The sequence below is a fragment of the Rattus norvegicus genome, chromosome 8 (assembly GCF_021556685.1).
Source record: "Rattus norvegicus strain SHRSP/BbbUtx chromosome 8, alternate assembly SHRSP_T2T, whole genome shotgun sequence".
Taxonomy (NCBI): domain Eukaryota; kingdom Metazoa; phylum Chordata; class Mammalia; order Rodentia; family Muridae; genus Rattus; species Rattus norvegicus.
In genome coordinates, this window is record NC_141541.1 from 125,994,940 (window position 1) to 126,008,534 (window position 13,595).

General features: G+C 44.6%; 1 protein-coding gene across 29 annotated transcripts in view; it reads left to right on the plus strand.

Moving 5' to 3' along the window:
* Positions 1-13,595, plus strand: part of Golga4 (golgin A4) — a 78,306-nt gene that overhangs the window by 61,296 nt on the left and 3,415 nt on the right. For 22 of the 29 annotated variants that reach the window (XM_087563416.1, XM_087563433.1, XM_087563417.1 and 19 more), the window contains 6 exon segments: positions 1,169-1,279; positions 2,524-2,544; positions 2,709-2,777; positions 4,447-4,522; positions 6,861-6,964; positions 11,044-11,130. In XM_087563416.1, the coding sequence (XP_087419542.1) occupies positions 1,169-1,279; positions 2,524-2,544; positions 2,709-2,777; positions 4,447-4,522; positions 6,861-6,964; positions 11,044-11,130 (468 nt within the window). 29 annotated transcript variants of the gene reach the window in all.

Here is a 13,595-nt window from a genome sequence, read left to right on the forward strand (position 1 = left end):
TTTCTCTAATTCCTCAAAGGCTTGCTTAGCTTATTTGGTATTCTGTCGGTATCAAAAGAAGTGTCAGACATAGCTAAATGTCTGGATATGCCTGGTTAAGTAGCTATGGAGTCTGGGTAGCCACAGGATGTGCAGTGGACTCAACAGCCCAGACCACGGACAGGAACACCTCAGTTGCTGGGGATGGGGTGCCGTGCTGAGGAGACCTCTGACATCCAGCCCACAGACTGGACTCTGCTGCTTTGTCCCCATAGCTTCAGCAGCCTTCATGAGAAGAATCCAACTTTTCCAGTGTCCTGTGCTTGTCATACTGTTGGTACCTAACGGTCTGCTTGTCTCTAGGACAGTGCTCCCATGCATTTGACAGCCAGCCCTGCTCAGCGACACCTGGTGCTCGTGCTTTTCCTGGTCGCTCCCTCAGCACATGCTTCCTTCTCACTCTTCAGACCAGCACTCCACCTCTAGCTGTCCCTTAACACAGAGGTCTTGCATGATTTCTGACCGAGGCAAGATCTGAGCACCCTCAGAACACAACAGAAGGTGATCTGTGTATCAGACTTCTAAGCAGGATCTAAGTCTTTTCTAATTCAACCTCATCTATTTTTGTTTGTTTTGCAATGTTTGGGAAAATGAAGAAATAGCTGTGTTAAGTTATATGAGAACTGCTGGTGCGATGGATGGATGGGCGTGAATGGTGCAGGCTCGTACACAAGCTCAACGACCAACTCTTGAGTTACCATTGAGCTCATTCAGAGTCTGAAGAAAATGAAACCATATCATTCACAGCTTAGGATCAGTCACTTGCCAGCTGGGTGTGAAAATACTACTTTATTTCCTGAGTATCTTGAGGAACAAGATACTCAGTAGAATCACTGTAGAAAACACCCAAACCGTAAACCCTAGGATCTCTGCACAATAAGACCTGATAATCCTGTCCTGAGGGGAAGGAAACAGCTGATGCCCTTGGTTTCTTTGGACAGAGGGAGCGGTGTGGAGCCATGGCATTCCAAGAGGAGTAGGCAGTGCTGACACAGTCTTAGATTGGGTAGGAAGAGGGCAGGGAGCATAGTGATAGAAGCTCTGTGTGTCACAGATGTGACTGCTGTGCACTGCCCCCTGTCTGCATGCTTTTTAACATTGCTGCCACATTGCTGTTTTCATTCTAAAGGCCCGGGAAGAAGAAATGACTGCAAAAGTAATGGACCTGCAGACCCGGCTGGAGGAGCTCCAGAAGAAATACGAGCACAGGCTAGAGCAGGAGGAGAGCGCCAAGGACAGTGTGAGAGGACTTTGAGTTCTTCTTGTGGTTCTGGGAAGTGTGGCCATCTCCACGGCCTGGCTCACCCGCTGCCACACGTTCAGCTCATTTAATCCAAGGGCCTTTGAGGACTCAAGTTCCTTTTTCAGTCAATGCAACTAAAACCAAAAGTTCAGATCCCATGTTAAGTGCCGTACTGGAATTTAAATCCAGGCTTCCATGTTCAGAGCTACCTTTGCTGTTTCCCAGTATGTCCTGGCCTTTCCACAGGCTGGGACTCTGCCCTTGAGAAGGTTTACAGGTCACAGTCACTGCCAACAGAAGTTTCCTAACAGCCAGTTACTTGGTTCTCCTTTCCAGAGTGTAGGGGAGAAGCCTCTGAACAAGGCCTCACTGAGCAGCACGCCTCACTAGTGAGTGAGTGGGAAGGACCCTTTTCCTCCTAAGGACAGCTATGAATACGTTCTGTCTGTGTAGCATGCAGTTGTGGCTGAGGCCACACCCACCTTTGCTGTTAAATACTGATTCTATGGAAACAGGCATCTTAGCGCTATGCGCTTCCCTAGCACGCTCTTCACTACCGCAGTGTCGATGCCGTGTGAAGCTGACAGAGACTCTGAGCTCTTACCCTTGTCTCAGGAGAAGGAGGGACCATCTGTAATCACAATTGTTCTCTCTGTCCTCCTTGGGCGTGCTCCAGTGCTTCTGAATGTTTTTTTGTCTTTCCTTGTGATAGTTTCCTGCCATGTTTCCCAGGCTTGAGCCTTGAGCTCAGTCAGTTTGTGCTTAAGCCATCGTCCCAGCCCTGTCTCCCACACAGCTGGCATCTGGCTGGGGTGGTATTCCTTGTAGGTTCTAAGGCCTTGAGTCCCATGAGAAACACTTTGTAATTAGCCTCAGGTTGTGCTCAGAAATGTCTTAAAGGACTTTAAAGATGGGACATGTTTTCTCAGGAAGTTAAGTGAGTGGTGGATAAACATATTCTTGCGCTGGGCCTCCGTCTCCTTTCTGATAGGATGGCTACTGCTGGAGCTGTTGCAGCCTCCTTCCTTTCCTCAGTAATTATGTGTGTTTGCATGTGGACAGGTTAGGTAACAAACAGACCAGGTTAAAAGTGGTGATTTAAAATTGCTTTATTGAAGACCTGCTCACACTCTGGAGACGGTGAAGCTGGCTTCTCATTTCCTGTCATTCCATGCTGCTGTCTTACTGTCTCCTCTACCTGTGACTTTATTGTTTATATTCTTTCTTTTTTTAATCTCCAGGTTACAGTTCTGGAGCTACAGGTAAGATTCGTTTTTCACTGAAGTTGACAGAAGCTGGTATGTTTTAGGAACACCCCCCCCCCCCCACACACACACACACACACACAGCCCTCTCCGTTTTAACAAGTTAAAATGTAGATACCGTTTCTACACACACGCTTCCCATCCGGCTCTTGTTCTTTCAGACACAGCTGGCCCAGAAGACCACCCTGATCAGCGATTCCAAGCTGAAGGAGCAGGAGTTGAGAGAGCAGGTACGGCGGGCGTGGCTGCTGCTGTGTACTTAGAAACAGTTGGCTTGACGGCAACTTAATAGCGGCTGAGAAGCTGTATTTCCAAACCCACAGTGCTTGGGGCAGTCCTTGCATCTGTGGGTGCATATGTTTATACTAGAACATTAGGCGTTTTCCTTCAGGTTTACTACGTACTCTGTTCATATATGTATATTGCCTGCATGTGTATATCGTACACTGTGTGCATGCCTGTTGCCATGGATCCCTTGAAAGAAGTTTCAGGGGTGAACTGCTATGTGGACACTAGGAACTGAACCCGAGTTGTTCCCTAGAGGAGCACCCAGTACTCCTGACTCCTGAGCCACTTTCCAGGCCCAAGCTAGAACATCGCTACTCTGCTGTTTCTAGTGTTTAATGTTTTGAATGGTGTTTTGTGTTTTTATCATTGTAATAATTTACGTCCTTCAAAACTGTCACAGTACAGTGATGCTTGCATTCGTCATTGTCACTGCGATGAAGTTCACTTGACATAAATTCCGTTTTCATCATTTTGCACTTGTATTTGAATCTATTCAACTTTATACTCCGCTGTCCTTCCTTGTCTCTCTTCAGACTCTGGCAGCCACTACTCTGCTTTCTGTTTCTGTGGATTTGCATGCTGTGGGCATTTCATTTAATGGAGCCATCCAGTACACAGCCTATGATATTAGTTAGCTTCAGTAGTGAAGCAGCTGATGGTCTCTGTCTGTCCATGTTGTCTGTCTTTCTCTATGTGTCCCTGGCTGACCGGAGCGTGGCTTAACTGTTAATTCTGTGAGCAGTACATGACCCCTGTCCCATGGTGTAGCCAGTCACCAGTTTATCCACATCTGGATTGTCTACCTTTGTCTATAGCATAGTGCTGTTAGGAACATTTGTGTACCAGTTCTTGTTTTGTCTTTCGAGACAGGGTTTCTCTGTGTAGTCCTAGCTGTCCTGGAGCTCACTCTGTAGCCCAGGCTGGCCCACAGCTCCTGCCTGAGTGCCGGGACTGAAGGACATTGCCACAGGGCTGACCTTGTGTCCCTCTGTGTCTGAGCACGGGCAGTTTTTTTAGGTGGATGCATAGGGAGGAGTGCGGTGCCTTCTGTATTGAAACTTCCTGAGAGCTGCTCCATAGCAGCTGCTCCCTGCTGAGTCGCAGCACCGCCTTACGAGGTCTCCATTGCTCACGTTCTTATCAACAGGCTTTGATGATAGCTGTCCAAGTAGGTAGGGTGCATCATTTCACTGTGGTGTTAGTTTACGCTGTCTCTAGTGACATTAACGACATTAACCACCTTTGCGTCAGCTTGTTGGCCCTTTGTATCTTTTCTTGGGAAAGAAGTAGTATTTATTGATTATTTTTGGATTTCTGCTTTCTTTTTGTTGTTGAGATGTAAGGACTTACATGTCTGGATACAAATTCCTTATCAGATATGTGATTTGTAAATATTTTCTCCCATTTTACAGTTTGTCTTTTCACATTTTTGATATAGTCTTTTGATACACAAAAGTTTTTGATTTTAATAAATTTCAACTTATGTAGTTTTATCTGTATATACTGTTCCGTTAGCAGTAGGAAGAATGCAGTAGGAGTAGCTATGGCTTTCTTTTCATTACTTGTGATTTCCATATTAATTTTACAGTATGGTTTGAATATTGTTTTCAGGTCCATAATTTAGAAGACCGTTTGAAAAGCTATGAGAAGAGTGTATGTGCAGCAGCTGTGGGGGCACCTTACAGAGGTGAGCTGACTTCTGCCACGCACACGTGTGCACCTTTGTGGCAGGCTTACGAGTGGCTTATGGCTTACTGTTTCCTTTGCTAATTCATGTTCTCTTGTTTGTTTTATGCATCTTTTTTAGTAGTTGACAAGTACGGATTATATATACTTACTGCACCGTGATGCCTTCACAATACGTCGTCACTGTGCAATGCACTAGTTGAGTTCACTGGTTCACAACACCATGAGTCTTAGTGTTCTGCTGGAAGAGACAGCTGGGCTTGCTTCCAGTTTCACACCACTGTCATGTCTGCGAGCGTGGGAATAGGAGGTCGGGCGGGTGGGCGGACAGGCAAGCGGAGGTAGCAATGGGCAAGTAGCTGAGAACTTAGATCCTGATCCCTAGGCAGCAGCAGAGAAGGACACTGGGCTTACTGTGGTTTTTAAATGTCAAAGCCCACTCCACAGTGTTACACCATCTCCAGTGAGGCCACACCTCTTCTACTTCTTCCCAAAGCAAGTTCCAGAACTGGGCCACAAACGTTCCAGTACCTGAGTTTGTGTGTTCTGTTCTCATCCAGCCAAGCACATGGCAGGAATGCTCCAAACCTAGTCCGACTCTCAGTAATAGAGCCTACACTGTCCCCAGTGTGATAGCCATCTGTCTTGAAGGGATTTTTACGATGCTGCCGGAATCTGCCTCCTTGGAACAATGCACACCTCCACTCAACCTGACTCCCAGCTTAAGGCAACTCTCACCTCATTCAAGTGGGAGTGAGAGCCACAGTGCTTGTCATTTCCCGTCTGGTGTGCTCTGTTTCATGGAGCGTCTTTAGCCTTGTGTCTCAGATAGATGATCCCAGTCGCTGGACTTTGTTTTCACACATTGCATATATCAGCACATTTAAATGACAAAAGGAATCTAAGAAGTCTGGTGGGCTGAGCACACGTCTCTCTTCATCCTCCTGTAGGAGCACTGGGATGCCCGCCCTCCTGTAGTAACATTGGGATGCCTGCCCTCCTGGAGGGAGAGGTAAGGCATCCAGTGTCCCAGTTAAGCCCCAGGTGTACTCGTGTAATGACAGAGTCAGCTCCTTGATGGTGCTGAACCTCTCCGATGCTGTGATACTCATTCTTCTGCCCTCCTACTTAACATCTGTCTATAAAGTCTCTGGCAACATTGTATTTAGATTTACCAAATTAGGGAATTGTCACTATCATTTCTATTGTTTAATGTATGTTTGAGTCATCTAGGCTGTGTATTTTACTCCACTAGTTTGGTACATGCTTGTACATGTTTTCCACAGTCTACATGTGAAAGATTTTCTGTAAAATATAGAACTGAGAGTAGCACTGACATGTCACAACATGTGAAATGTATACTAGGTACACCTAGATGTTTCTGTATTTATCCCATAATGTCTCCCTCCGTCTCGTCTCTGGGCACCCCGGTGGCCTTTCTCCTGCTATGTGTATCGTGGCTTAGCCGGTCTGCATGTGGTCTACCAGCATTTGAACTCTGTTCCTGGTCCTAGGAGTCGGTTGAGCATCACCAGGGAGCATCATGTGTCCCTCATTAGTTTAGCAGCATGCACTTCTCCCTTGGTGGAGTGCCTTACGTTTTCCATGTCCGCTAAAGTTAAGTCGCCATTTTCTTTTTCATAAGATGTTAAATATCCTCTTTATTTGCTGTATTTTGTTTTTATTAGCATATATTAATTATACAAATAAATGAGCTTTCAGGACATTCCCATGTATGCACACAATATACTCTTAGCACTGCCATTAATTCTGTTTCCTCCCTTCATATTCTCAGTAGTCTACTTGAGCCCTCAAGTAGCTGGGATTTCAGGCTGTGCCACTAGGCCCAGTTCACATAAAAGTCTTTGAAAAATCACTATGATGCTAATACTTTACACACTTCAGGTTTTTTATTTGTGTTTCAAGGCATTTTTGGAAATTTGATTGAAATTAAATATTGTAATATTGGCATGCTTAAAAAGAAACTAAAAGTGTCTTAAATCCTTGATATCATAAAATGGTCATGTTAGTCACTGTGGAATATCTGAGGTCATCCATGTGCTATTTAGTGGAGAAAAACCAAAGTTAAGGAGCTTGTACACAGAAGAATGGATATGGGAAATAGAAGTTCTTATTGTCATTTCTGCTATAGTAGTTGGGATATTCATAGTGTGAGCGTGCACAGCACAGGGCAGCTGATGGGGCACAGTGAGTGTGTACACAGCACAGGGCAGCTGACGGGGCACTCTTTCTGTTTCCTTGTTTCCTGATATGTCTGTTTACTGAATGATTAGTTATTTGGGTTTCCTTTTGTAATTTGATTTTGTCTTTTTTGACAGGAGGCAATTTGTACCACACTGAGGTCTCACTCTTCGGAGAACCTACTGAGTTCGAATATTTGCGAAAAGTGCTGTTTGAATATATGATGGGTCGAGAGACCAAGGTACAGATTCTGCCTGGTGACTTTTTAAGAGACTCCTTTTAACACACACATTGATAGTATGTGAGGGGTGTGTGTGTGTGTGTGTGTGTGTGTGTGTGTGTGTGTGTCTTCAGATCTTAAAGGTAGGGGAAGCAGTTGTATTTTAAGGAGGTTTTAGGACCTGTAGACAGCACTGTGAATCATCCTTCTATCTCCATGCCTGCTAAGGAATATCCAGAGATAATGTAATGGGTCACAGGTCATTTCTACATATATTGGCTATTGATCATGTTTAAATTACCACGATGTGCAAGTAGGAATTGTTCGTTCTCTAGGACATAGCTCCTGCATGAGGCTCTTGATACAGAGTCCTGCCTTACTATATATGTCTTCTATAGTTTGATTGTTGTTTGTTTTAAACCTTAAATTAGACATTTGGTAAATATATCTTGAATGGAGTTGAATGTAGTTAGGGAATTTCATGAACTTTTTATCCATTATGATCAGTTTCTGCTTTTGACAGTTGTAGACTCCCCATGAACTTTACATTGTCTGTGTCGTGACTGTGACTGGGTTAATGACCTCTGTGAGTCATAGAGGTCAGTCCAGTTCAGACTGTGACTTGGAAAATGTATATAAAACCAAAAAGAGCAAGGGCATAGGTAAAGACCTAAAGATAGTCTTACAGCTTTGTAGGATACATAGAAGCACCAGGAGACAGAGACCATTTGATTTCTTAGTATATATCTTAGTATATATAGACATCAAGTTTAATTTACATCAAACAAGTTAGGGAGGTGATACACACACACACACACACACACACACACAACACACACACACACACACACACACACATTCTTGGTTTTGGTTTTGGACTTTTGAGGCAGCATCTTGCTGTGTGATGACCTGGTTTGTCTCCCTGGAGCTGGGATTATAGGCAATTGCCACCATGCCTGGCCATCAGACCCTTTCAAGTAAAATTATGTTTGAGTAATGCGATCTTGAGCATGTGTCACAGAGAGGGCTATGTTAGCTCTTTGGGGTCCAGTGTCTTTTCCTGGGTCATCTTTCCTCATAAAGCAGAGGTGCTGAGTGACTCTTTTCTCACACTGCGTTCTCACGGGTGCTAAGCTGCAGCCTGGACTTGCAGCTTGGTAGATGGGTAACATTTGTGCGTGTGCAGTGGGGAAAAGAAGGCTGAGCTTGAGTGTCCCCTCAGGACTGTAGCTACTTCAGACTCTTAACGTTGTGCTTTAAGTGCTGTGGCTAACAGATTGTGGCCTCCCTGAGTCTAGCATGCTAGCTGCTGCCTGTTGTTCTTGGGAAGTGTAGTACTTGTGAAATGGTGTTTCTAAGTTTTAGCCTCTGGAAGAGAGACACAGACCAAGCCAAATATAAGGGAGCCTTTGGTTCACTTCTGGTTACAACTTGGAAGGCCGCTCTTCCTTCACCTTCGTCCATGTTTGTTGTGATTTTCTGGCCAATGGTGAACAGTCTGTGAGTCTTCACCACATTTCCCAGGTGAACATTGAAACTGGTGCTTAGTCACTTACTGCTCTGTGGAGTGGCACGGTAGGGAGTGATGTCAAAGGCAGGACTTTTTGCTGCCTCAAGAATTGAACAGTGCCTGGTCTTAGTTAAGCAGGCCGTGGAGCAGAGTGCAGGACTTAAGCACTTCACTTGTGGAGGGTCAAGGTAGACCAGGCTCTGTCTAAGCAAGGGGAGAAGGAAGTTTGGATAGGGAGTACTCAGCACTCATGAGGATGGGCAGCAGCTCAGACTGAAGGCCCAAGAAAACCACATGTGAGTTCCCTGAGTCCCAGGTAGTCTGCTCCAGCTGAACACTATCTGTGAGGTACTGTCCCGGCTAACACCAGACAGTCTGGAAGGCTAGAGCAGCCGAAGTGCTTCCAGCATTTTACCTGTGTGTATTATCACACAGAAGGTAGTTCTGAAATCGCCAACAGCAATAGGGCTGGTTTTAGGTGCATCTGTTGTGCTTTGCTTCAACAAAGAACTCAGGAGTGGCGAACAGCCTGAGGAGGACGTCCGCAGTGAGGCATCAGCCATCTCCCGTCATCCCGCCTGCTTCTCTTCACCTGCTCTTGCTGCAGCCTCCTTTATGAGGCGGGTGCTTGGAGAGTGCTTCGTTCTGTGCACACGTTCTTACCATGTGGGGCTGCTTCAGCCCTGCTTTCTTCCTCTTCCCGGGCTTTGGTCTTCTACTCTCTCACTGATACTGAACTCAAGCCTGCCTTCCCTTTTGCTCTGTGTCATGGGAGAGGTATCTCCCGAGGAAGCCGTAGCAGAAGAGCATCTTATAAATCAGGTGACTCAGCTGGGCTCTTCCTGACTGACTAGGGCCTGAGGTGTGGTTGGAGAGTCGACATCTGATGTCCTTCCAAGGTGTAATAGGGCCTGGGCTTCTGGCCACCCGGAGACCTTCTTGGTTGTCAGCTCTGGATTCTGGGTTGCGATGAACTGAGGCACCAGTGGATTTCCCATTTAGTGTTGCCGATAAGTGGGAACGCACTACTCCTCACAGTTCACGGTTGTGTCTTTATAACATGTTTGAACATGCATGTGTGGTTTCCGAATGAAAGCTTTGATAGTTTGTATGATACCAAAATTAAGGAAATGTTCCACATGACTGAATCTTTGAATTTTAGATTTTTGGTACCTGGAGAGGAGGAGAGTCTTTATTAGTAACACACAAGAAGTCCTCTCTGTATGAAAAGAAATAGTTTCTGAAATAGTTTCTACTTCTTCTCTCTTTGCCAGTTCATGACACATATTCCTGACCCTATACTCAAGTCTAACCCCCTAGTTTGTGTTCTGTCTGGTTAATGTAATTTAAGTGAGGTGTTATCAGTGCCTTTGAGATCTCCAGGAATGGGGTTGTTTTAAATGGCACTTTAAAAATGTTTTCTAAGCCATTAAAATGGCAAAGCCAAAGACAAGAAAGATGTCTGAAACTAAAGTCATTGTATGTGGGGTTTGCAGCTGAAAACAGCCTCAGTTGAGCTGCTATTAGGAATATGTCCTGCCCTGCCTCAGCTCTCTACAGGTAGTAAGAATTTAAAAATGTTAGTTTCTTCCCTTTTTGTTAATAATTAATTTTTTTCTAGTGATATGAATATAGTTCTGAAATTTTGGGTTGATAATATTGTGCTGATTTTTTTTCCTACAACTTTTCCCAGAACCCCACTGCTGCCACCAAACACACAGGCCTAACACAGAGTTCATGTAGCCATGGGCACTGGTTCCCTCTTCTGGGCTGCTCTACCATGCACTGTAGGAGTCCCCAGGAGAGAGTACCACCTGACCTGAGATGTAAGCACTGGACTCGTTATCCTTCTCATTTCATAATGACATCTTCTCTCCTCTCTGTCCTCCAAACAACATTTCATCTTGATACACAGTAGGGAGTTTTCAACCCTTGAGGAGAATTTTTCCAGGAGCTTTTGGGGTGACAGTCTGACGGTGTATTTATTCTGATCTGCACAGTTTATGATCTTGTTTTGCAAACTCCCATGTGTAAATGTTTTGATTCATCATGTGTTCTACCAAAAAAAAAAAAAAAACCATCTGTGTTCCTTTAGTGTGTGGTTTCTATCAGGCTAATGTGCTGCATGTCTTGGAAAGTAACTCTGAGCATGTTCATGTCCATGCAGTAGCCCATGTCTACGAGACATATGATGTGACTTAGTTAGACTGAGCCGGGGCCTCTAGTCCTGCTCCTTAGACCATTTGTTTTGGCAGTGCATCCTATAGGTTACCACAAATAAAAGGCCCTTTCAAGATGAATTTGTGATAAAGTTTCATCTTAATAAGACAAAAGATCAACAGCTAGATCTACAGCTTCATGCTATTGGAAATATATTATCTGAAGTAATTCAAAGGTGGACCTTATAAGGAGCCCTCTTAAATTGAGACGCTAGTGCTGGTCTTTACTTTCTTGACTGACACCTTCACATCATACTTCTTTGTTCGTGACTTCCATTGAGAGCTCTAAGGAATCCTCCAGAACATGTCAGAACGCTCTGAGACTTCTTTGCCTCGTCCTGTGCTAAGGATCTCTTTCTTGTTGTTTCTAGACCATGGCCAAAGTTATAACTACTGTCCTAAGATTCCCTGATGATCAAGCTCAGAAAATTTTGGAAAGAGAAGACGCTCGGCTGATGGTAAGTTCTAGAAGTAGGCTATAGTGAGGCAGCTTCCTTACAGCTATTCTCAGCCTCACTTGGAGAGCCTTTCTCTTTGTTTGTAAAAGAAATTGAAAGTTTTTGCACCACAGCTAAACAGTGGCGAGGGATGGGCTTTAAGAAAGTTTAGTCCCAGGCAGATTTGATGGGGACGCCAAAGGGAAAGAGTTGTTAGTAGTGTGGACACTTGATGTCACATTGCGGTGTGGGATTCCCAGAGCCTCAGCTGCTGATGGAAAGGATGGACAAGACATTTGTCCCTTTGCTTCAAAACAGCACGGGGTCCCCTCTGCTGTGTTTTTCATTTGCATTGATTCTAGAGATTTTAATCGGTTTTTAGCCAATAAGAATGGCCCAGCAGATGAAGGCAGACAGTGAACAACACCCAAATCAAAGCACAACTCTCGCAGACCAAAGACTGCGCACATCTGAAGGGAAAGGGCCAGACAGCATGGGATCCGTGGCCCTGGAGTAAAGCAGCCTCATCCCCCACCTCCTTTGCCCTGAGGCTGACCTGCACAGACTGTAAACAAACCTCCGCTGCCCTGACCCTTTGCTGCAGCATCTGCCTCTGTAGTTGTTACAAGAATGTAAGAAATGGGAAGCTGTGAAGGACATGGAAGGAAGCCCCACTTTTAGGGATCAGTGGTGACTTCATTTAATCATAGGCGAATACAGGTAGGCCTGGCAGACCATTCAGTGACAAAAACAGATGAGTGGCAATTGTGAGGTAGTGCATGAACATGAAGGGGGATTGATCCTACAAGTTGAAAATTTACCAAACTGATTTATCTTTTTATCAGTCTAAAGAGAGTCTTGATATTTACAGAGTGACTCAGAACCCTGTCCTGCAAGTTTAAGAGAATTTCATTTACAAAGTATATTGTAATTGGCTGAAATTCTAATCAAGAGAGTCTTTTGTTATAGAAAATTCTGTTCTTAATTTTTCCGAAAAGCGCCCTTTCTCATTGAAGTGCTACAGACTCCAGAAACATGGACCCGCACATGTGTGCCCAGTGACTGTGCGGGCAGAGCCTCCTCACCTTGGTTTGCCAGGCCTGGTTTCCTTGCTCACTTAGTCACTGTGCTCTGCTTTCACGAGTCCTCCATGTTGTCTGTTGTGCCTGTGCTTTCTGGGGCTGGAGACTGAAAACCAGAGCCTTATGCATGCAGGAGCCTGACCACCGAGCTTCGTCCTCAGCCTCACCTGTAATTCATGTAATTCGGATCAGTCCTTGACTGACTGCTGGTTTTGTTGGTCTCACTCATTTCCCCTAAGTTGATAAGTGGTCAGCACTTTCTAGCATTTTAGATGGAGGCTCCACCCCCCACGAGGCCCCATCATGTGACTTTGGAAACACAGGCAGATACGACAACGCTCAGTGAAACCAGTGCATGTGTAACGTGTCTTTAACTGAGTGGTTCTGACTCACACTGTCAGGAAAGGACACAACAGGCCACTTTCTAAGAGGTTGCAAACAATTCAGAAGAATTACCTAGAAAATCTTTCATAATATTCAACAGCAGACTATTCGCCCCATGCCAAGATCGTCAGATTAATAGCATGGCAGGCTGGGGAAGATGCCTCTAATCCTAGCACTTAAGAGGTTGAAGCAGAAGAATCCCAGTTCAAAGTTGTTATGGGTCACAAAGTGGGCAACTCCCTCGACATAAAACATTGAATAGTTCCACTAGATTCCTCTTTATTCAATCTGTAAGAGGGTTTCACCTTAAAGGCATAGACACGGATGTCCACATTCTTATGCTTCTGCAGATTCTCTTCCAAAATACTAACCTTACTATGCTATGGGTATTGAAAGACCATTTTCTAGTTTGTGTTTTCATTTTGCTCTTTTACTAACTTAATTGTGCAGACACACACACACACTTTTCATAGACTTGTCACACCATCCAGAAATAAACCCAGCCCTGGTTAACAGCCTCTATGGTCATAGTGCCATTTCCAAGCAAACCATGACGTAGTTAATGATGTCCCGGGATGGTGGTCACCTGGAGTTAGGGTGTGGGGCTCATTGAAGGAGTTTCTACAGTAAGCAAACTGACATGCAGCTCCTTCCCATTAGAATTGCATGGTGCATCATCCTGCAGCTGCTCTTGACAGTCTGCTGAATTATGAGCAAATTATTCAGTGATAAAAATGACACCTTCTAGGAATGAGAATTCAATAAACAGGTGTATTGTATATATGAATTTCAAAATCATAGACTTCTAAAAATTCATGGGAGTAAGCTGAAATTATGTAAATCAAATTTTAATGTATCTGGTAATGGGATTGTAAGAAAGATCACTTTAAACATAACCCTCTGATTACTCGCAGTTAAGTGCACCTTAGCATGAAGAGCATCTTTCAGCATTTAAACCTTTAAGTGAAAATTGAAAGTAAAATTCTAGGCTGGGGAAGTATTACATAGTCCTCTGCTTTG